General features: G+C 42.1%; 1 protein-coding gene across 3 annotated transcripts in view; it reads left to right on the top strand.

Annotated features, from left to right (window-relative positions):
- ptk2bb (protein tyrosine kinase 2 beta, b) overlaps positions 1 to 23,001 on the top strand; it is a 28,682-nt gene extending 5,681 nt beyond the window's left edge. For all 3 annotated transcript variants that reach the window (XM_080882317.1, XM_080882318.1, XM_080882319.1), the window contains exons 2-31: positions 1,935 to 2,170; positions 2,383 to 2,561; positions 2,677 to 2,764; positions 3,125 to 3,204; positions 3,423 to 3,485; positions 4,099 to 4,153; positions 4,299 to 4,439; positions 4,591 to 4,665; positions 4,751 to 4,852; positions 5,828 to 5,945; positions 6,074 to 6,113; positions 6,208 to 6,239; positions 6,357 to 6,398; positions 6,487 to 6,584; positions 6,704 to 6,785; positions 6,892 to 6,992; positions 7,143 to 7,258; positions 8,153 to 8,253; positions 8,599 to 8,688; positions 10,390 to 10,594; positions 12,847 to 12,952; positions 13,043 to 13,102; positions 13,191 to 13,313; positions 13,454 to 13,606; positions 13,847 to 13,882; positions 21,532 to 21,550; positions 21,675 to 21,709; positions 21,914 to 22,048; positions 22,172 to 22,252; positions 22,756 to 23,001. In XM_080882317.1, the coding sequence (XP_080738443.1) occupies positions 1,973 to 2,170; positions 2,383 to 2,561; positions 2,677 to 2,764; positions 3,125 to 3,204; positions 3,423 to 3,485; positions 4,099 to 4,153; positions 4,299 to 4,439; positions 4,591 to 4,665; positions 4,751 to 4,852; positions 5,828 to 5,945; positions 6,074 to 6,113; positions 6,208 to 6,239; positions 6,357 to 6,398; positions 6,487 to 6,584; positions 6,704 to 6,785; positions 6,892 to 6,992; positions 7,143 to 7,258; positions 8,153 to 8,253; positions 8,599 to 8,688; positions 10,390 to 10,594; positions 12,847 to 12,952; positions 13,043 to 13,102; positions 13,191 to 13,313; positions 13,454 to 13,606; positions 13,847 to 13,882; positions 21,532 to 21,550; positions 21,675 to 21,709; positions 21,914 to 22,048; positions 22,172 to 22,252; positions 22,756 to 22,971 (2,970 nt within the window). In that variant the 5' untranslated portion in view covers positions 1,935 to 1,972 and the 3' untranslated portion in view covers positions 22,972 to 23,001. The remainder of the gene's footprint in view (positions 1 to 1,934; positions 2,171 to 2,382; positions 2,562 to 2,676; positions 2,765 to 3,124; positions 3,205 to 3,422; positions 3,486 to 4,098; positions 4,154 to 4,298; positions 4,440 to 4,590; positions 4,666 to 4,750; positions 4,853 to 5,827; positions 5,946 to 6,073; positions 6,114 to 6,207; positions 6,240 to 6,356; positions 6,399 to 6,486; positions 6,585 to 6,703; positions 6,786 to 6,891; positions 6,993 to 7,142; positions 7,259 to 8,152; positions 8,254 to 8,598; positions 8,689 to 10,389; positions 10,595 to 12,846; positions 12,953 to 13,042; positions 13,103 to 13,190; positions 13,314 to 13,453; positions 13,607 to 13,846; positions 13,883 to 21,531; positions 21,551 to 21,674; positions 21,710 to 21,913; positions 22,049 to 22,171; positions 22,253 to 22,755) is intronic.
- The last annotated feature ends 1,187 nt before the right edge of the window (positions 23,002 to 24,188 follow it).

Raw genomic sequence — 24,188 nt, 5'->3', positions numbered from 1 at the left:
CTTTAGAATTGCCTTAATTCTTCATGGTATAGATTCAGCAAAATTCTGGAAATGTTCTTCAGAGATTTTGGTCCATGTTGACAGAATAGCATCACACAGCAGCTACATGCAAATCATTAGATCAGATAATATTTTTCCAATCTTCTGTTGTCCAGTTTTGGTGAGCCTGTGCAAGTTGTAGTCTCAGTGTCCTTATCAGGAGTTTTAATGTTCAATGTTTTGTTGTTTTATTATTATTATTTTGTTTAAAGAGTATACCAATGTATGCATACCAAGCTTATGCATAACCTTGGTATTCATACCAACAGTTGTGTTAAAAACATTGCTACATTCCCCCGGTGAGCTAGTAGTCTCTGCAGTTGGACCGCAAATGGCATTTAACACCAAATTAATAGAAAGTTTAACTACAAAGTTTATAATGACCATAAACACGAGATTAAAAATGTATGTTTGAACAAAGCAACATGAATTATGTTATTCTTTTGCCTGACAGATTTTCTGTGTAGGTTCTCAGTGATCCAGGTCATGGTTAGCCTAAGGACCTTGGAAAGAAAGCAACTGGACCTCTAACTTTCGTGACAGTGTTTCACCTGTCTTACTTTGATATACTCTTTGAACTCTTATCCAAAAGACGGCTCATTCAGCTCTGAAACCAAATGGTCAGGAGCTCCAGGTATTTAAACCCTTAAGAGGGTCCAAGCTCCATAAGAGGGTTGTTGACCCACTATGAATCATGTGCGTCATCACATGAGGCAATGTATGAAAAAACATGTGGGTTATTACCACCAGAGGTTTCACATGAAATCGCTCTGAGACCTCGCCTTACTCTATCACGCGACCTATTGAGGTCACCTGACACAAGATGTGAGTTGGGGTTTTAAGCTTCTGGGAAGTCATTTTAAAACTGCATTGTAGGTGGCTGAGAGGTGTCGTAAGCAACCTCCTCTTTTCAGTCATGGTCGTTCATGGTGGGTTGTGGTGTGTTCCCCACAAGGGGAGCTAGGATGTTGGCAAGGAGCTTGGAAATGTTGTAGGTGGTTGAGTTTATACTGCTAACTAACTTTATACTTCTAAAAATGTCCTCTTAAGGGACTCTCCACTATTTTGGTTTTAGAACTTCCACAGCATGTCTTTTATCCTGTCTTCCTTCTCTCACCCCAACCGGTCGCGCCAGATGGCCACTCCTCCCTGAGCCTGGTTCTTCTGGAGGTTTCTTCCTGTTAAAAGGGAGTTTTTCCTTCCCACTGTCGCCAAAGTGCTTGCTCATAGGGGGTCATATGATTGTTGGATTTTTCTCTGTATGTGTCTACTTTAGAATATAAAGCGCATTGAGGCGACTGTTGTTGTGATTTGGTGCTGTATAAATGGAATTGAATTGAATTCAATTGAATTGAACTGAGGCAGCCTCTTGGATGAAAGGTCAAATGTCTCCACAAAGTCGAAGAAATCCAGTCACTTGGATGAACTGGTAGTTAACAGGTGGCAAAAGGAATGCTGTTAATAGAGAAACAGCGTTTAGTAGCAAAATATTATGGAGATGAAAATGCAAAGAATTCAATATTTCATTGTACATTTTTGTTGCATGTTTGTGAATGGCTGCTCTCAAAACGGTTTGAGAGCAGCGATTAGTTTTACTCCAAAACCTTGCAGGTCCTCACTTGAAATCTGGTTGAGAAAGAATGTAATCTGGATATCTCAGAAAAAATGATATGAATCATAGCAGCCACATGGCAAAAGATCACAGCTTCAAAGTGAAGCATCGCACGACTGTAGTAGTATAATGAAGCAACTCACAGAACAGTGTGTCCTTTTCTTTTGAAGAAATTATTATCACTCAGTTCTTCCAGTTAAACCTTTTGTTTACCCAGATGTCCCATCTAAAATAAAAAAGCACCATGCATATAAAGTATCGTTTTTCTTTTCTCTGTTTAAAGGATGATTTTGATGTGATGATGCCAACCCAGCTTTGACAATGTATGAGGTGATGTCCGGTGACACCCTGTCCTGGAAGGTGCCCAGTCCACGACAAAATGAAACAGAGGCTGGCCCTGAAGAACAATTCTCTGGGGATGGTGGACCTGTCAAAATCCTTAAAGTGTGCTTCAGCACCAACAACAACCTGGGCAAGAATTTCAAGCTGGTGAAATGTGACAACTCCTGGCAAATTAGGGTGAGAATGTAGCCCAGAAAATATGGGGAAGAGAATTTCATTGTCAAAAAAGACGAAAAGGGAAGTGCCAAATCGTGTTTCCGCCACTTAATGTTATAATTTTATCGCTATTACATATTTAAACGAGTTTAAACCAGAAATTTCAATAAATTGAAGGATGACCAAAAATCTTTTCAAAAAGTATTTTTTAAACTTCTTTTTTTCTCCTTCAGGCTATCATTCGTTCAATTCTGGTCAGCGGGCGTTTAGGGCCAAACGTTCAACACGCAGGATGCTATGGCCTCATGCTAAAGCACCTGAAGTCAGAAGAACTTCACTGGCTCCATCCAGACCTGACTGTCGGAGAGGTGGAGAAGCGCTATGAGAGCAATCATCTGGAAGCCGAGTGGAGGTACTGATGGACTATTAGGATATTAATCTTGTAATTAACATATGTACTTTTTGTAAGCTTTATTGTATTGAGTTTTATTTGTAAGCTGATATCTATATTTTCCTTTCGAGCACAGATATGACCTTCGTATCAGATACATTCCTGTGAATTTTGTGGAAAAATTCAAAGATGACAGATCGACCTTTGTGTATTTTTACCAACAGGTAACTGTATTTGTTATCCTGTCATAAAAGCTTCCTGCCTCTATTGTACTTGTTGTTGTTTAACTGATATCCTGTGCATCATTTTAGCAAATCTCGTGTAGAGTGTGTTACTTTAGTTGCTTAAGCCTAGCCAAATTTGCTGCTGCCTTTGCAAGTCGCTTTGCAACCTAACTCTACTAAAGAAGCCTGTTGTCATTGATGACAGATTGGGTTGGTGCTGCAAAGTCAAGTAAAAATCACTCTAGGTGGAAATGGTTTTCTTTTGATTTAAAGAGTCCTGACTGACTTTGTTTGAAGTTCTATTTAGAATTTTATTGTTGGTATTCACATAAAACTCAAATTTTTGACATGTTATTATAGGTGCGTAGTGATTACATGCAGTATCATGCCAGTAAAGTCAGTGACGGGATGGCATTGCAGCTTGGTTGTTTGGAGATCAGGTGAGTCACTGCATTCCTTACCTCGCTGTGAGTGTGAGGTGACTGAACTGGGTGTATTTACTGTACACTTTCCAATTGTCTCCCTCTTGCAGGCTCTTTCATAACTTAACCCGTGTTGCTGTGCTTTGTATTTAATAGAATGATCAAAAGCTATAGAATACTTAAACTGCTATTTTTATTAATCATTTTGTATCTTTATTCTCACTCTGTTTTCACAGGCGGTTCTACAAAGACATGAATGCAAAAGGTCTTGAAAAGAAATCTAACTTTGAGCTGCTAGAGTAAGTTTTTACTTTCTGTACACTACAAAGAGTTATCGCTCTAATATTACATTAAGGGCTTTTAAATCCAGTTTAACTGGTGTTGTTTAATTACGTTACCCTAAAAGTGACACTTCATGGGTTGTGAACCCTCAGCTTCAAAACATGATTAAAAATGCCTTGAATTAAACTAAAAGACCATTTTTTAAATATTAAATCAGAATCAGAATACCTCATTAATCCCTAGGGAAATTATGTAATACTAAGCAAAAGACAAAGAAAAAACGTCACAGCATGAAGGAAAATCAGGACCAATTCAAACAGGCTGCATACCGGTTGATGCAAGCTCAATATAAAATTTAAATGACATGATGATGATTTAAAAAGCCGATACATTATTATATATTACATTTATTTATTTCTTTGAGACACCCTAAATATGTGTAGCTATTTATTGTTCCTTACCAAAAAGCTTTAACCGAAATTTTTATTTATATTTATTGGCCATTATAAATGCCAGTACCAACAGTTTGACAAACAGCTAACATCAGCAATAGATTGCCTTTCAAGCTCTAGAGTATGTTTTTAATTCTGAATATTCTTCTAAGGTTTTTTGTTTGTTTTACCAATTTAGAAAAGAAGTTGGCCTGGACCTTTTCTTTCCACAGCAACTGATTAACAGCATGAAGGTAAATTTCTCTAAACGTGACTTAGTGTGTCCTACCTAAACAGGCACCCACAATTTATGAGACTTCCTTTGCAAATTAATATTGAGTCACTATTGTGCAAAAGTGCAAGTTTTACCATTTTCAAATCTCTGTGGCTGTGATCCAGCCTAGGCCCCTGCGGAAGATGATTCAGCAAACATTTCAGCAATTTGCAACACTCAAGGAGGATGACTGCATGATCAAGTTTTTTGAGACGCTTAAAGATTTCGTCAGCTACGATGAAGAGGCCTTCCCTTGTGAACTAGTGGTGAGCAGGAACATGATGTTCATCTGGAGCAATGAATCATGTCTTATTCATAAATAACAAAATAGACCTCGTTAAGCTTGTCCAGAACTCCAAGATCTGTAGATTTACTGTTTGAGGTATTAATGTTTCAAATGTTTTTATTTGTGAATAGCAAGGCTGGAGTCTGTCTGTGGAGCTGGTCGTCGGTGGGAGAGGAATTCGCCAACGCACACAGAAGGATTCAGCTGTAAGCGTGATTAAGATTTTGTTAATCTTGCACACAGGTTTAACTTCATAATTTAATCATTGCATTCATTCCTTTTGTGTGGCAGGCTGTGTTTTTAGCTGACTTCAAACAAATTAAGAAAGTACAATGCATATCGCAGAACGATGGCAAGGCTCTCCTAAATCTTGACATAGAGGGCGCGAAGCAAGTAAGTGTAATATTCCTCCCTATAGTTTGAAATATTAGGGAATGTCACTCAATAGCTTCCTTTGTTAGGTACACCTCGTTGGTATTTGATTGGACTGTCTTTTCTCTTCAGCACTCCCTCGAGTCTTTGTGGCACAGATTTGGGAAGGTGCTGGAAACATTGCTCAGAGATTTTGATCCATATTAACATCACAAAGTTAATGCAGATTTGTCGGGTGCACATTCATGATGTGAATCTCGCATTTCACTGCTCTAGTGGATTAAGATCTGAGGCCATTTAGTACAGTGAACTCATTGCTATGTTTAAGAAAGCAGTGAGCTTTGTGACATGTTGTGTTTCATCAGAAGATGGGTACACTGTGGTCAGAAAGGCATGGGCATGGTTAGCAAATGTGTTGGGTGTTGAAACTATGTTCAGCTGGTGCTAGATCAACATGTACCAAGAAAAGTTTCCCCCACACAATTACAGCATCACCAGCAGCATGAACAAGGCAGGATACATTTATGCTTTTATGTGAGTTAGACAGAATTCTGACCCCCACTAAGCAAATGTTGCAGCAACATTAAAGATTCATTAAACAAGTATTTTTTCCTATCTTATGTTGTCCAGTTTTGGTGAGCTTGTGTGAATTGTAGCCTCAGCACATAGTGTGGTCTCCTGCTGTTGTAGCCCATCTGCTTTAAGGTTCGATGTCTTGTGCATTCAACACCTACTTGTGCCGTTCTATCAACTCGAACTCTGGTGATTTCCTTCTGACTTCTAGCGTCAACCAGGCATTTTCGTCCAGAGAACTGCTGCTCATTGGATATTTTCTCTGTTTGGACCACTCTCTGTAAAGTTCAGTGTGTAAAATACTCAGACCAGCACGCTGAGCACCAACAGCCATGTTGGTTGGCTGATGAGTTATTGGTATTTTCTAAACTGGCCATTCAGTCTATGTATTTTTGTGACATGCCATTGTGTCCTCATTGATAGCGTCTGACCATCAATGTGGCCACGGTCGCTACGGCTGAGAACATGATTGATCTTATTGACGGGTACTGCCGCTTGGAAAACAACACAGATGAAAGTGTTATCCACCGACCAAATAGAGGTGTGTAAGATTTATCTATTAAATAAAGGGCAACATATTGTTTTTAAAGATTGACCATTGTCTTAAAAGCTGTTTGAAATATATTCTTAAAAGTCAATCTGGATTCTCATTACTACTTCCTATCCTAGATGCCAATGCAAGAACCTCCCTACCTGAAATTCCTACTGGGTAAGTGGCTGTTTTACTGACTTATGCAGTCAGTGCTCTAATTTGAACATTTCTGACTTTGGCTTTCCCCCATTTTGTCTTTTCCTTGGAGCAGCAGAGAGACGAGCTCGCTCAGACACAGTATGGGTGAGCTCAGAATTTTAACAACCTATGCTGTACACTTTTTAATAGTTAAAAACCAAATTCCTTTTAATAGTGACGTTATTATGAAGACAATAAAAATGAGATCTTTTGCATTTTTAGGTTCAGATATCTACTGTGAGATTGATGAAAGGCCAAAATCAGGTTCGGAAAAGTCTATATTCAATTCTGTTACAGGATCATACCTGTGAAAACTCACTTTTTAATGTTCACTGTTACTGTTGCTCTGCAGTTGTGAAATACGGCATCGACCGAAATGACATTGTTCTCGGCCGAATCCTCGGCGAGGGTTTTTTTGGGGAAGTCTACGACGGAGTATACAAAAAAGCTGTAAGTTTAAAGGGTTTAAGCGCGGTGTGTTACAGAGCATCTATAAAATACATGATTGCATTAGAAATAAATGGCAGCACACAAAGTGAATGTGCAGTAACATGTGTTTAATTGGACAGAATGGTGAAAGAGTTAATGTGGCAGTGAAAACCTGCAAAGACTGTTCACCTGACGTGATGGAAAAATTCATGAGTGAAGCAGGTACGCAGAGAAAAAGATTTCTAAAACAGCTGCTACGTTCACCACAACTGTGCCAGCAGTAACTGACAGAGTTGTCCTGATAAGTTGTGATGTTTGTGTTTGTCAGTAATCATGAAGAACCTCGACCATCCCAACATCGTCAGACTGATTGGAATCATAGAGGAGAATCCCGTGTGGATTGTCATGGAGCTTTATCAGTATGGGGAGGTTAGTCCTCATTTCCTGATTGGTTATAGAAAATATGCATTTAATATATGTTCTTTTTTCTTTTTAAACTAGTGTAGCTTCTGGATGCCACAGCAGATGTCGCACATGTGAATTCCTGACTGATTAAACGCATTATTGACTTTCTTGCAGCTGGGACACTACCTGGTTCAAAACAAAGAAAAGCTGACAAATACAACCTTAGTGCTGTTCAGCCTGCAGATCTGCAAAGCTCTCGTCTACCTCGGAGGGGTTAACATGGTACACAGGTACATTTTTTTCTCTTCTTAATTAAAAAATGAATGCTTTTATTCAACAGAAAGGTTACAGTGTTATAAGCTCTGCCTCCTTTGAGCATAAATGATCATGGTCTGACATAAAAGTAGCACCAGCTTAGGCGGGTATTTCAGATATCCTTGTCCCCAGCATCACTTTCCAGTTCCTCCTGGGGAATCCCGAGGAGTTTCCAGTCCAGGAGGGATTATATATCTCGACTCTCGACAGTCGAGATATATAATCCCTCCTGTGGCTTCTGGGTCTACTCGAGGGTCTGCTTCTAAAATGTAATCCACACTTTCAGCTTAAGAATTACAGCCATTTTTACACATAGTCCTCCATTTCCAGAGGTTCAAGTAGTGACAAGCAGTTTGATGGCCAGGTGAGGCATGCTTCTTTGTTAATTCATGGCAAACAAAGCGGACATAATATCTCAAGTTGATTCAAAGAGTTGGATTTGTATTGTTGGGTTTTCTCCCTCAAGGCATCCTACTCAGTCGCCTTTTGATTGAAAGTGGGTGCCACGCAGGCAACACAGTTGGTCTGCAACTATTTGCAATCGGTCCACCAGCTAAAAAATTGAATGCAGCCTTTTTTCCTAGTTGCAAGGAGAGGAGCCTACCGTCGTATTTTAACTCTAGTGTGACTGAGTGATGAAGTCGTCACATTTTGGAAAAACTTTTTATTTAATCTTAAAACATTGAAATGAGGAAAGTTGTACTGAAACAGCAGAACACCATGTTCCATTGAGTTGTGTCTGCAGACTGTTTAAGTGCACAATTTCAGGTTTTAACATGCATTATTTACATTTCCCCTGAATCTTGCCTACATTATCCACCTGTACCAACATAAATATCAACCTTTCCTCCAATCCTGTCCGCTCACAGAGACATAGCAGTTCGGAATATATTAGTCGCCAGTCCGGACTGTGTGAAGCTTGGAGACTTTGGTCTATCGAGGTACATAGAGGATGAAGAATACTACAAAGGTAAAAGAGACACTCATGAACTAACACAAATGTTTCATGCAATAAACATAAAATATCAGCTAGATTTATAAAATACTTTAACTGTAAACGCTTCTGTTATGTTTTTCCTACATTTTGATCTTGTTCACATTATTGTTTTAAGTCATGTACGTAATAATTTTGACCACAATTTTAGATTAAAGGATCTACACAGTTAAACCACAGTCTGTTATGTCTCCTTGTCAATAGAAAAATAAAAGAATATTTAAAACAAATGCACAAATTAATCAACTTATTTGGAAAAATCTTTAAAAACCATGGCTTTGACTATCTTGACTATAATGCAGTGTGCTAATTTCTTTGCAGCATCTGTGACCCGATTACCAATCAAGTGGATGGCCCCAGAATCCATTAATTTCAGGCGTTTTACCTCAGCTAGTGATGTGTGGATGTTTGGTGAGCTTGTTACGCATTTACCTTCAACAGCACGGTGACATTTTGAGGGTTTGGTGCACAAGAGACTAAGAAACACTCACACATAGAAAAAGGTCAGGTTACTGGTTAATAATCAACCGAAACAAGGGCTACACAGTTTTATGACGAGGCAGGGATTATTTAAGATGATATGGCTCTACATTACAGATAACGTGCACACAAACACACATAACAGTGGACTGTTATTCTTCCTTTCTTTGTTTTGCTTTTTTAGCTCAAACACTGATGGTTTACATGGGGGAATTTTAAGCCTCAGAAGGCTCAATATCCCAACCTAACAGCCTTTCATGTGTATTTACTCCTAGTGCTTTTACAAAAGTACTGAAACACTGGCATCCTCTGACCTTTGAGGCCTAAGAGAGTGAGGAATTACCTTTATGATGCCTGACTATTTGATATCCTCCCCTAAGGTAAATCAGTTTTTCTAAAACATAAACAAACACAAGGCCCAGGCCTTGTGACCCTGAATAAGCCTGACAAAGACTCCAATCTGGCCCACTGGACGACTTTGGAAAATGTGAAGCTGATAAATTTTAGCCTTTTCCTTCCTACTGATAAAGACCATGGCCATTCACACTAAACCAATGCAAATAAGTAATAGAGTTCCTGCTTTTTCATTATATGCTATAAAATTTATGATTTTTACAGCTCGTCCCCGGAAAAAAAAAGATATATCCTGTTAATTGATTTTAAAAAAGTTACGTTTTCCAATTCCAGGTCAGTCTGTGCAGTTTTCTGTAATTTTCACATTTATCTCTTACAATTTAAGCCCAAAGCAGCCATATAATGACTAAAAACTGATAGGTGCTGTTGAAATTGCACTTCTTTTTCATGATTAAATATATTAGAGATTAAATGTGTAGTTAAATATCTTTACAATGACAGAAAAGGGAGTTTCTCTCATCCGGCCCACTTAAGATCAAACTGGGCTGTATGTGGCCAACAATGTAAAATGAATTTGTTCTGCACTGTGTGTTTTCATGCACTGAATTCAACCATACTTATGATTTCCATTATGAATTTTTAAGCATGAACTAAACACTATTATTGACCCAGATCTGTAATATTTTCTCACAAAATACATCTTATTTAGTTCATGTATTTCTTTTTGCAACAGTGACTGATACAACTGTGGACATAAAGTGGACTGAAGGCTGATATAGCTAAAATAAAGCTATAGGATATGCATTAAAAACATGAGATATATTACCATACCATAATTTATTTATATATCACTTTATTATAGCACTATATTAGGTAGATTCTGACCCAACAGCTGCTTCCTGTCGGAGAGCCATGGATTGTTTTTAAGTACAAGAATGAAATATTCTATTTTACACGGCTTATTGTAAAATAAAGCAAAATAAAGCTTTTTGAGCTTCATCTGGTGGAAAAATAACTTTTTTGAAAACTGCAATTAATGAAAATAATCAAAAACATGAATAATGAATAGTTATAATTATTACTAACTCCATTACCAAGCACCACAATGACTGCTTCAGGTGGCATTTGTTTGTCTTTGTTTGCTATTGTCAATGCGTTTAATTTCATCCTTATTGCCTGATATTTTCTATTTGTAGTCTATTACACAATCTGAAAATGAATAATGAACTGGAGGGTGAACATTCCCAAGCTTATTTTTGTTTCTGTGTTGTTTTCAAGCTGTGTGTATGTGGGAGATAATGAGTGGTGGACAGCAGCCGTTTTTCTGGCTTGAGAACAGAGCTGTGATCAACCAGCTGGAGCAAGGCATCAGACTGCCCAAACCAGATAACTGCCCTCCTGCCCTCTACTCACTCATGACCCGCTGCTGGTCCTACGACCCCAGTGAAAGACCCAGTTTCACTGAGTTGGTTATGAAGATCAGGTAATTCTTTATGCATTATTAAAAGAAGTGATTATGAAGAATACAAATGGATTGAGATCCTTTAATTAAGGCTTGGTCAGTGGGCCCAATCTTTCTCAGTTGAAGTTTGTGATTATCTGCATAAGCAGATATTGGCCTCATAGTGCTATGTTAAAAAAAAGGTTTATTTTACTCATTTCTAGTTTCATATTTCTATTCTTGACTCCACTAGAGAAGTTTTTTTTTTTAAATTTTATATTCTTGTAGCCCATCACTTTAGCCATTAACTGAAGCAATCATTGGCTTCTGATTGGCTACAAGTTTGTAGTAGTCTGAATCTTGAGCAATTGGCTCATAGGGATTACATGATGATGACATCATGATTAATATGAGAATATATCCTGTCTATATACATGTGATGGAAAATAAGGAAAACCATCAACCCTTTACTGTGTAGTTAGGTTCATAATCTGTTAGACAAAGACACCATCATACTTCTGAATTTTCAACAACAGTAAAACTGTTAAAATCCAAAGTTGTTGGATTTTAAATCAGACATAATTATTTCCATGGGTAAAAAAACAACTTTACATCATCTAACCAAGTCAAGAACACTGTTAGGGACGTGGGTGTATCACTGTCCCAGTCAAGAGACGTAGACCTCAGTGGAAATAGACAAGGTGCAAACCACTGGTTACACACATCTGTTTCCATGACTAGAACCACATCATAATCCAAAGCCTCACAACAGCTGTCAAACATGGTGGAGACAATGTTCTGGCATGGGCATCTGTGGTGGCCAGTGGAGCTCAGTCACTAGTGTTTATTAATGATATGACTGTCGATAGAAGAAGCAGGATGAACTGTGAAGTGTACAGACCTCAGATTCAGCCAAATGCTGCAAAACTAATCAGTAGGCAAATGGATTATGACCCAAAGCAAATTCAAATTCAAATTCAAATTTATTTGTCACGTACACAGTCATACACAGTACGATATGTAGTGAAATGCTTGGACAACTGCTCGTGACCTAAAGAAAACAAAAAAGGAAAAGGCTATGAATAAGAAAGGAAATAAATATGAAAAATTAAAAAGGGTAAATTTAACTAGGAAAGCATATGTTGGGTCTGTGTTTCCACAGGCCCCACTAGTTTAGAGACTTATTCCTCATGAAGAACACAAGACAAAACAGAACATCTTCAACCAGTCTTTAACTCGCTAACGAGGAAAGGCTTTGGTCAGAACCAGGCTATGGAGCTTAATGCTCCTCACCTATCTCTAGCCCAAGTCCTTCAAAGAGTAGCTTCCCTCGCAGCTATTTATTCCCATGATAGTTACAGTTTACACAATACAACACAACACAAGCACCTCCCACCGTAAAACCCCCCAATGGTTCTAAGATAAGGCACTGTGTGTGTGTGTGTGTGTGTGTGTGTGTGTGTGTGTGTGTGTGTGTGTGTGTGTGTGACCTCCTGCTCACCAGAAGGATCATAAAAGCAGGAAGCTTACAACACAAGAAACAGATCTTCCAGATAGAATGTATCTACAATAAAACCTCAGAGTGGCTGGAGAGGTGGTCAGGATCAGAGGAATCTCTTTGATCCTACTGCTTGAACTAAGACTTTACAAATTTAAGAAACACAGTGACAACATTCAACAATTTGACTTAACAGCATACTACAAAAACAACCCAAGTATTTCTCAAAACAAAAAGATTGGATATATTTTGTCTGTGGCCAAGTCAGTCAAAAGAGCATATTTTCAGTTACTGGAGATAAAAGTGAATACATAGCATCTCAAAGTAGGTTAAATAGCATTTTTTGATGTCCATGGGTTCTAAACTTCAGGCACTGACTGCAAAGGATTTTTACACAGCCCTTAAAAACATTATCTTTAACTTAGATAAAACAGTCCGATTATTTTTGAGTCTCTGAAAATAGAGGACACCGGATGAAATTGGCCGTAATTCTCAAAAGGGTCATGTAAAATCTGTGTAAAACTCTTTGAGTTAAAAGCTGAAAGTCTAGACTTAAATGCCAACTTGATGGTTTGATGTAAAACAATAACTGGGGTGGTGCATAAAAGGAAAATGACAAAAAATGTATCTTTGTCTCGCAAATTATGGACTTAGTTCTAATAATTCACTGGGTTTTCAGAGCTGGCTTGACACAAATAAAGTTGCTACATTATTTAGTGACTAACTGAAACTACACGTTAAGTTTTTGTGAACGCATTACAAAGGCATGATGTAAAATGTGTCTCAAATTTAACAGTGATGTCCACAAGATGGAGAAGGAGCAGGAAGCGGAGAGAGAGAGAGACAGAGTGCGTTCCACCAAATTTTTCGAGTCCAAGTTCAACATTGACCCCCCGCCTAAGGTATAAATTATTTTTAAGTTTACCTACTGCTCAGTCTTAAAATTTGGTTGTAACAAATGACATTTTTATAATCTTTTACATTTCCTGAAGCCTTCAAGAATGAAACCAGCCCGGTTTGGGAACACACTCAGTATTGGTCTGCACATTCAGGTACTTTTAAACAACCTCTAGACACATCCTTTGAGGTAGCTTTAATTTTTTTCCATATATAAGTGTGTGTCTGGTTGTATCTGTGCAGCTCAATGAGGCTCTGTGTGCCAGCTCACCTGACCTAGCCAGCCCATGTGACTATCAGTCTCCTGTCGACTCCAGCAACACTCTCGCACTACCTGCCAAGTCGCCCCGGCGCCGCAGCATGGGGGTAAGAGACACTAAGCACTTCCTTTAAAGGTTTAGCTGCACAACCTACTAAAGCACTGTATTATACTGTGTCGAACGAGGATACTCATGTGATTGTTTTAGTAACATTGTAATTACACTTCTCCATCGTTGTACTTGTAGGAGAACGAGTTTTTCAGAGTGGAACGCAACACCGAGGAAGACGCCCAGCTCCTGTGGCAGAGGGAGAAACACCAGATACATGAAACGCTCCGCAAGCAGAAAGAGCAGATGATGGAGGATAAAAAGTGGCTGAAAAAGGAGGAGAGACTGCTGGTGGGGAACAGAGCATCCTTTACTTTTGTCAAACCCCTCTCTGTGTCTCTGTCCTCCTCTGGGTCCGAATGCAGTGTAGCTGTGAAGGCTACATGGAATGAGGCACCATTAAATAATACCAACCTACTTGTCCATCCAAAAAGCCCCACTAGTCTTAAATTGAATGTGCCCTTGATAACAGTTCCAAAGAGAGGGTCTATATCTCTGTTGTATGAAATGAACCTGCCTGTTTCTTTTCAGGACCCCATGGGACTAGAAGATACTGCCAATCCAGAGGTAGGTGTGCTCCTGTACAGAGTGTAATTTTAATTACAGGCAGTTTAGTGAATCAATTTAGTTACAATGGAGACATAATTTTTTTCAGATACCTAAAATACAAACAAAGTAAATTAAATGTAAAGTAAAGTAAATGTTTGGGGTTTTTTTTTTACATTGTTGTCAGTCCAGTTGTGACTGTTTGTGATCACTGAAAAATGAGCTTCGTCATAGGTCACACTTCCTGCAGGGATCAGTATAAACCACTATTAGTCAACTTAGTTTAAATCTTTTATTAGATATTTTATTAAATAGACTTCAGGTGCATAAGTTTCTATCTATCATGCCATTGTCTGATGTACGGTGGCCCTGTGAGGCCAAACGGACTGTAAGAAAACACCAGCAATAAGAAAAGTGCTGCAAAACCACACAAAACACCCACGGAAATAGGAAAAACGGAAACGAAAAAACAGATTTCCAAAAGCACAAGGGAAGGTTTTCTGGGGAGACAATAACCCGACAGACCAGTTGCAGAAACCAAAATATGCTAGTGTGTTTTAATCTCATGATTAATGTATGGATTTTTAGGCTAATAATTAGGCTAACACACTTACCGCTCACCTTTTCTTTGCGATAGATCCTCCACTTCTTTTAAGAGTCTCCCAGCACAAATCTTAGCATAGTTTGGTTCCTGCAACTGGTCCGTCGGGTTATTGTCTCCCCAGAAAACCTTCCCTTGTGCGTTTGGAAATCAGTTTTTGCCTATTTATGTTTTCGTGTTTTCTATTTCTGTTTTCTTTTTCCTATTTCTGCTTTTTCTATTTCCGTTGTGTTTTGTGTGCTTTTGCAGCGTTTTTCTTATTGCTGGTGTTTTGCAGTCCATTATGTTAGGTATGTTGGATTACACAGATGGATTACGTGGCAGAAACACACACGGACGCAAAAAAGTTTGTGATGCAAGCTTTATATACACGAGTGGGGGGAATATTTACAAGGGAAGGGGCTATATACAGTGATGGATAAAAATGTGCCAGGAGATAAACACCGAGGAGATGAGACGGAGCCGAAGTATGCAGGTAGGCAGCAGACGGACCGGAGCTACCTGACAACAGGGAACAAAACAGAGCTTATGGCGTACCGTTGATAGCCGAACGTTAAACACAAGTGGACGGAGAGAGTTGGAGAGCTTACTTGACCACCCAAACCACAGCCGCTGTGGTGATCGCCGCCTGATGGTACGTAGCACTCCGTCGCGGATCCACAATAGCCAACACAAAATCCTAGGTAGGCAGGCAGGCGATGGAACAGGCTAAGACAAAGAGAAGCAGGCGAAACATGGATCCTTTAAAACATACAGCTCCACAGCGTAAAATCAACAGATGCAGCCTGTGCTGACTCGTTACCACTTGTGACAGCGACAATACTCCGACACCAGACGTCCGTGACTCTGCTCCCTAAAAGCGCTCACTGATGACGTCCGATGCGTCGCAGGTGTGCTGGAATGCCATCAAGCCCCGCCTCGCCTACCTACAACCAAAAGGAAAACAAAACCCAAACAACAACAATACACCTACCCACCACCTCCTAACAGTATCCCCCCCTCAAGGAACGCCACCTGGCGGTCCTCCAGGCTTGTCAGGATGCCTCCTGTAAAAATCCACAATAAGCGCCGGGTCCACAATGAAGCCCCTAGAGACCCAGGAGCGCTCCTCCGGGCCATACCCCTCCCAGTCCACCAGAAACTGGAAACCTTGGCCACGACGGCGCACATCCAGCAGCCACCGGACCGAATAGACAGGACCCCCGTCCACCACCCGGGCGGGCGGAGGAGGTTCCACGGGTGGGCACAGCGGGCTGCGAGAGACTGGCTGCAGTTGAGAAACATGGAACGTAGGATGAATCCTCATGGAGGCCGGTAGTTGCAGCCTCACCGAAACAGGATTGATGATGCGTTGGATGGTGAAAGGACCCAGGAAGCGAGGGGCAAGCTTCCTGGCCACGCACTTCAAAGGAACATTTGCAGAGGACAGCCAAACCTGTTGGCCCACGGTGAATTGAGGCGCAGGCGTTCTCCTCCGATCAGCAGCCCGGCGAGTCTGAGACACGGTCCGGAGCAGCGCCGCCTTAGTCCGGCGCCAAATCCTCCGACTGCGACGTAGATGATCCCGCACGGCCGGAACCGCAATCTCCGCCTCCTGAGAAGGAAACAACGGCGGCTGATATCCCAGACAGACCTCAAACGGAGAAAACCCAGTAGCTGCCGAGGTGAGAGAGTTATAAGCATACTCAATCCAAGCAAGATGACCACTCCAGGAAGCGGGGTCAGAGGAGGCCACACAGCGCAAGGCGGACTCCAGCTGCTGATTGGCCCTTTCAGTCTGTCCATTAGACTGTGGGTGATAGCCGGAGGAAAGGCTCACCCCCACCCCCAAAGCAGTACAAAAAGCCTTCCACACCCGAGAAACAAACTGAGGCCCCCTGTCCGACACAATGTCCAAAGGAATTCCATGTAACCAAAAAACGTGATCCACGAGCACGCGAGCAGTTTCCAGGGCAGAAGGAAGTTTAGACAAAGGGACAAAATGCGCCGCCTTGGAGAACCTGTCCACAATGGTGAGGATCACCGAGTGACCAGTGGAACGCGGCAACCCGGTAACAAAGTCAACTGCAATATGCGACCAAGGTCGACCAGGGACAGGCAGGGGATGCAGCAACCCGGGAGGGGCCAGGTGACGGCTCTTATTGCGCGCACAAGTGTCACAGGCCCGCACATACTCGCGGGCATCACTCGCCAAAGCGGGCCACCAAAATAAGCGCCGTAGCAGGGAAACCGTACGACGCACGCCAGGATGACAAGCAAAACGAGACGCGTGCACCCAGTGCAAAACGCGCGCGCACGGCCGCCGGAACAAACAGTTTACCCGGCGGGCCCGAACCCGGGTCCGGATCCTGCCGCTGCGCCTGGCGCACCAGGCTCTCGATCTCCCATGTCACGGCCCCCACCACGCAAGACGAGGGGATGATCGGAACCACCCCCGTAGACTCAGACGCGGGGGGAAACTGACGGGACAAGGCGTCCGGCTTAACATTGCGAGAACCCGGGCGAAACGAGACCGTAAAATGGAACCGGCTAAAAAACAGCTGCCACCGGGCCTGCCTGGAGTTAAGCCGCTTCGCACTCCGAATGTAAGAGAGATTCTTATGGTCCGTCCAAACCACAAACGGCTGTTCCGCCCCCTCCAACCAGTGACGCCACTCTTCCAAAGCCAGCTTAACCGCCAGCAGCTCGCGATACCCACGTCATAGTTCCGCTCAGCCGGTGAAAACCGCCGCGAAAAAAACGCGCACGGATGGAGACGGCCATCATCGGGCGAGCGCTGCGACAACACCGCCCCCGCACCTACATCAGAAGCATCCACCTCCACCACAAACTGTCTGACACCATCCGGGTGGGCAAGAATGGGCGTGGAACAAAACAACTCCTTCAACCGAGCAAACGCCTGTTCGGCCTCAGGAGGCCAACTGAAAACTCGAGCCGGGGACGTAAGCCGGGTGAGCGGAAGGGTGATCTGACTGAAGTTCTTAATAAATCGGCGATAAAAATTAGCAAACCCCAAAAACCTCTGCAGGTGTTTGCACGAGGAAGGAGGCGGCCAATCAGCGATCGCTCTGATTTTGCCAGGATCAGGCCCCACCCGCCCCTTAGCAAGGACATAGCCCAGGAACGACACAGAATGAGCATGAAACTCACACTTCTCCGCTTTCACAAAAAGTTTGTTTTCCAGAAGGCGCTGCAAAACGCTGCGCACCTGCTGAACATGATCCTCAAAAGACCGCGAAAAAACACGGATGTCATCCAAATAAACGAACACACACCGATTCAAAAAGTCCCGAAGCACATCATTAATCAACGCTTGAAACACTGCCGGCGCATTCGTCAGGCCAAAAGGCATCACCAGATATTCGTAATGTCCACGGTGAGTGTTAAAGGCCGTTTTCCACTCATCTCCCTGGCGCATGCGCACCAGATGGTACGCATTGCGAAGGTCCAGCTTTGTAAAAATGACCGCATCCTGTAAAGGTTCAAAAGCAGAAGAGATCAGGGGAAGAGGATATTTGTTCTTCACAGTAATGTCATTAAGACCCCGAAAATCAATGCAGGGTCGGAGAGATCCATCTTTCTTATCCACAAAGAAAAAACCCGCCGCCAACGGCGAAGACGATGGATGAATCAGGCCCGCCTCCAGTGACTCCGTAATATACCTCTCCATGGCTGCCTTCTCCGGACCAGAGAGGTTATACAGCCGGCTGGTGGGCAGTTCAATGCCACAATCATAAGGACGATGGGGGGGAAGTGAGAGCGCACAGCGTTTACTGAAAACCGCCCCCAGATCATGATATTGTTCAGGTACAGACGAAAGATCCACCTCCTCGGCCGCCAGCTTAGACGAGCAGACAGGCGAAGGCGGAAGAGCAGACTGTAAACAGTGAGACAAGCAGTGGCTACTCCAACTCTCAATGCGACGGGAGGACCAATTGATATGAGGATTATGACGCTCGAACCACGGGTAACCTAAAACGATGGGAGACTCCGGGGAGGAAAAAACAAAGAAACGAAGAACCTCACGATGATTACCAGAAAGAATCAGCGAAACCGGTTCAGTCTCATGAGTGACGGAGGGCAGTAACTGACCGGTGAGAGCCACAACGGAGACGGGAACCTGCAGGGGTTTCGTCTCAATACCGAGACGCCGCGTGAGACCGCCGTCAATAAAATTCTGCTCAGCGCCAGAATCCAAAAGTGCGTTAGTGGAGAAAGTGCCAGAAGCGGTGTTCACGATAGCAGGAAGTTGCATGCGGGGAATTTGGGAAAGAGAGGAAGTGCCACCCACCAGTACCCCCACAGTTACTGGTGGGCACCGCCTTTTGACCGCAATGGGCAGGTGGACACAAAATGGCCCGACTGGCCACAATACAAACACAACCGTCCCTCAAACCGCCTCCGACGCTCCTCCAGCGTCAGCCGTGTATGACCCAACTGCATAGGCTCCTCAGCGGCGGGCGCCGGAGGAGACCGTGCGCGGGCCGGACCGGGGGGAGGGGGACGGGATACTGCGCGCACCGCGGCGCGCTCACCACTCCCAGCACGGACCCGGCCACCCCTCTCCCTCTCACGCTCGCGAAGGCGATTATCGATACGAATAGCCAGGTTAACTAGAGCCTCGAAACTCTCCGGTTCGTCACGAGTGGCAAGCTCATCCTTCATGCGATCGTTCAATCCGATGACGAAAGCCCCGCGCAACGCGTCATCACCCCACCCCGTCTCCGCGGCCTTAACCCGGAAATCAATAGAAAACTCTATTGGCCACCGACCGGCCCCCTTGGCGGAGGCCGTGCAGTTGCCGCGCGGCCTCATCCGAGCGCAGGGGGTGATGAAAAACAGCCTTAAAATCCCGAACAAACTGCTCATACGTGACAGTCTCCACGGGATGCAGAGCGAGATAAGACTCGGCCCAGTCCAAAGCACGATCACGAAGGGCACCGATAACATGAGAAATCTTAAAAGCATCATCGGAAAACGCTTGGGGATACCGCTGAAAAAGCAGAGAAACCTGAATCAAAAAACCCCCGCAACGGCCCAACTCTCCCGTAAAAGGCACCAGAGCCGGGGGAGCGGGGTCACGAACAGAGCCCACACCCCGTGAGGCAGACGGTACGGGCGGGGGGGCAGGAACAGCGGGAACAGTAGGAGGAACTAACCGAGCCAAAGTCTCTTGAATGGCCGACAGGGTCTCATTAACCCGGCCCGCCCATTGCTCGGACGCCGCCAACTGCCGAGACAAGCTTGACAAAGACTCCTCGTGTTTCTGGAGTAAATCGCCGGACGCGGGACCTGTGTGTTCTGCCGAATCCATCAAAATGGTCGGAGTATTCTGTTAGGTATGCTGGATTACACAGATGGATTACGTGGCAGAAACACACACGGACGCAAAAAAGTTTGTGATGCAAGCTTTATATACACGAGTGGGGGGAATATTTACAAGGGAAGGGGCTATATACAGTGATGGATAAAAATGTGCCAGGAGATAAACACCGAGGAGATGAGACGGAGCCGAAGTATGCAGGTAGGCAGCAGACGGACCGGAGCTACCTGACAACAGGGAACAAAACAGAGCTTATGGCGTACCGTTGATAGCCGAACGTTAAACACAAGTGGACGGAGAGAGTTGGAGAGCTTACTTGACCACCCAAACCACAGCCGCTGCGGTGATCGCCGCCTGATGGTACGTAGCACTCCGTCGCGGATCCACAATAGCCAACACAAAATCCTAGGTAGGCAGGCAGGCGATGGAACAGGCTAAGACAAAGAGAAGCAGGCGAAACATGGATCCTTTAAAACATACAGCTCCACAGCGTAAAATCAACAGATGCAGCCTGTGCTGACTCGTTACCACTTGTGACAGCGACAATACTCCGACACCAGACGTCCGTGACTCTGCTCCCTAAAAGCGCTCACTGATGACGTCCGATGCGTCGCAGGTGTGCTGGAATGCCATCAAGCCCCGCCTCGCCTACCTACAACCAAAAGGAAAACAAAACCCAAACAACAACAATACACCTACCCACCACCTCCTAACACATTTGGCCTCACAGGGCCACTGTACTAAACTACTATACTACAACTAAAGCTTTACTACATATTTGTATCACCAAAACTACTATAAAGGTCCAGAGCCGCATAAAATAAACACATGATATACGTTATTACATTTTTAATTATTATATATTTAATATTAATAAAATATTTATATATAAAGTGTTATTATAACCCTAGAAAATAATGTATGTTTGTGTCATTTGACTGTTATTTTCTTTGATGAGGCATCCACATGATATATCCTGCAAAGCCTTTCCCCTTTTTCTTAATTTGAAATATACATTTATGACAGGAAGTGTGTTATTTTAGAGTATTGTCACTTTAATTAAGCATTTAAAGTTTAACAGTATTAAAAGGCTAATTTATCAAGTCTAGATGATGTGCAGTGTTTAACAAATTAATTAGATGACCTGTCATAAAGAAAACATGCAAATATTTTAGAAATCTGTCAAAAAATTGTTAAAGCTGAAAGTGACATTCTATGTGCACGTTTGAGGCAGCATACTGGACTTCCCTGAGGAGTCAAATTAATCAGGCATAACATTCAACCACTAAAATGAATTTTCCTGTTCATGAATAACTGACATCTTAATCAAAGAATAATAATGTCCCTTTAGAAACGAGCACCTCCCTGCTTTTTATGAAACAGTACATTTAAAAATTAATGGATAACGAGAATCATTTAATTTTAGCATTAAAAATATCAATTTGATTAAACACCTTGTTCACACTGGTGTAATAATCAATACAGAAACACAAAAAATGATTTTGGTAATTACCAATACCGTTAATTTAGGGCAGCAGGGGCATAAACCTAATACTGGGTTTTTAAGCGCTTTTCTCTGCTTAAACTAACCAGCTGATTGGTCTCATATAACTATCAGCAGCATCAATTATTATGATTACTTTTGTGCGTTGTTGTCAATACATAATGCGAGCTGTTGATTAGAAAGTGTAGAATTGTAAAAATTCCTCATCTCGTCCTCATGATATCCTTCTTTTGTTCTTTTAGCCGGCTAACATCGAGATTGGTAAGCACTCAAAGCAATTCACAGATTCACATCTAAAATGATCTAAAGATGTTCCTTCGCTCCTTATGTATTTGATCTGCTATTTCTCCTCATCTGTCATATTTTTCATCTTTCTGCCATACAGCAGTGCCTGAGAAGCCGCCACGACTCACAGCAAAGGTAAGCAGATTTAGTTTTCTTAAAATTATTTTTAGGCCATAGAAAAACATGATTTAATTTAATAGCTTTGATTTTTGGATGAAAAATTATTCATAATTTGTCCTTTTTTTTGAACGGGCATCGATGCCACTGTTTTATCTAAGTAAGTGTCTTGTGATGTTATTTAGTATTTCAGTTCTTAAAACCTATTTACTCCTTTTTCAGCCTGCGCCCACAGCTGAGCTTGACCGCACAGATGACAAAGTATATCACTGCGTAATGGACTTGGTCAAAGTAGTCGTCCAGCTCAAGAATGACATCGCTGGGCTGCAGCCAGAGCAATGCATTACCCATATCAAGGTACACTGAGACAAATGAACTGCTTTGCACTTCAGTGTTACAGTTTGTTGCTGCTTTAATGCCACATTTTGAAATGCAAAGACAAAGCTCCTGAGTCATTTCTGTATTGATTTCTGCCCACAGTCTGTTGGGATGGCATTAAGAGATTTAATTAGCAGTGTGGATGAGATACTGCCCACGTTACACGGGTCTGTGAGGACTGAGGTACAGTATGACAGCATTATTTTATTATTTCATTTCCTTTCTGTGCATTTTTATCCCTTTAAACACAAACAAAGCAAAAACTATACAACTATCCCTTTAAATCCCGAACCATGAAAAAATTGCCAGAAAATTCAATTTTCTTTTTAAAAATAGTGTTCGGTGAACCTCCTGACATAACAAAGAACATTAAATATGATTTTAAATATATGCATTTTGATTTATATAATATTTGCTACAAAACATTTTTTTCAGTTTATTTCTTGAAACTTTTTACTTTAAAAAAATCGCACTGATGTAGAAGTCACAAAAACTCATCAAATATGATACACTTGCCTTTAAAGTTTACATTTTTGGAGGGGGACACCCAGAATCCATATTTTTGCATCACAAAAGTACTGACGCAACGCCAGATTTCCTCAGCCGAAGAGCTGGCAAAACGTAAAACTCAGTCATCAAAGCGCCAATCTAAACGACTGATCCATTGGTCTTCTGTAATATCGCAGATCGAAGGCACCCAGAAGCTGCTGAACCATGACATGGGGGAGCTGATCAGCAAAATGCGGTTGGCTCAGCAGAATGCCATAACCTCTCTAAAGGAGGAGTGTAAGAAACAGATGCTGGCTGCCGCACACACTCTGGCTATGGACAGCAAGAACATGTTGGATGCTGTGGATCAAGCAAGAGTCAGGGCCAATTTAGCAAAGCCGGCTCCCCCCTAAAAGACATTAGATTTTTTTTTTTTTCAGTTTCACATCAAACTAAATAGGGACTTCTTTTTTTTTTCTTAATATGTGAAAGTCAAAAATAACATTTGTGCATTGTAAAGCATGCATTTTTAGTTGGATCACATCGATCAATCAGTGAAATGAATCCTGCAGCATCACCGGTACTTTGGATAGCCACTGTCACGTTAATGAGAGTTTAGTTTAAATGTGATGCTACATATGGATGCATGTGTATTTTTAGGTAATGCAATAATACAGAAATGTGTCATTTTCCTTTTGCGGTCCCCTTGCATCATGTTTAGGATGTCAGTTATGCTAAATTTTAAATGATAACTGTACCTGTGTGAAGTGTTGACTCAGATATTTGCTTTGAAAGTTGTATTTGTAAATATAAAATGTGTTGCATGGGAAATGTTTCATGCAAAAAAGAAAACACATGTGAACAGTTTACTTTTGTCAGTAGTGAAATGTAAATATAGCATCAATGGCGTTTTGTTGTCGTCTTTGGTTGGCTGTATCGCACAAAGTCATGGGAATTAAAATCCACCGACCAGTGAAGGAAGCTCCCAAAAATCATATCCACGACAGATCGACCTGGTTTCACTTAAATCCAACCAAGATTGTAGGATAAGTAGCGAATTTTGTGAACGCTGAAAACTGCCTTTAAAATGACAAACACGACGTGGAGCTTAAGCACAGTTTGGCTGAAGAGTCATTAGGTGATCAAATTACTGCAAATTCTGAGCCATACTCTAGAAGGATGAGTGATTCTAGTGAACTGTAGAGGGAGGAGTGGATGTGTGCCTTGGCTGGATGAGATAAAAATGACCATATTAAAAGGTTAGTTGGCCATTTAAGTGGCATGACTCACACTAAACCAATGAACTAAAGAGCACAGTATTATCCTCACAAAGACCCAGCAATTCATTGTTGTCCTCTGTTAGGGACATGAGTCTGAGACCTCTGCATCAACCACAATTTATGCATCTGAGTCATACTGTAGTGTCAAGAGGACATACTGGGATTTCTATTGGTGGCACATATGTCGGGGTTGGGTTAACAGAGCGCATGGACTTTCTTTTCAAAATGATGGGCATTGCAGCTCCAGATTTATTTAAGGGAGATTAAATGATACGATATATACACACACATATAATTCTTTGATTTAGTTGGATTTCATAATTTTAACACTTTCAAAACAGAACTTTCAT

Source organism: Rhamphochromis sp. 'chilingali' (genome assembly GCF_963969265.1).
Source record: "Rhamphochromis sp. 'chilingali' genome assembly, chromosome: 5".
Classification (NCBI taxonomy): domain Eukaryota; kingdom Metazoa; phylum Chordata; class Actinopteri; order Cichliformes; family Cichlidae; genus Rhamphochromis; species Rhamphochromis sp. 'chilingali'.
This window is presented reverse-complemented; position numbering and strand designations above follow the sequence as displayed.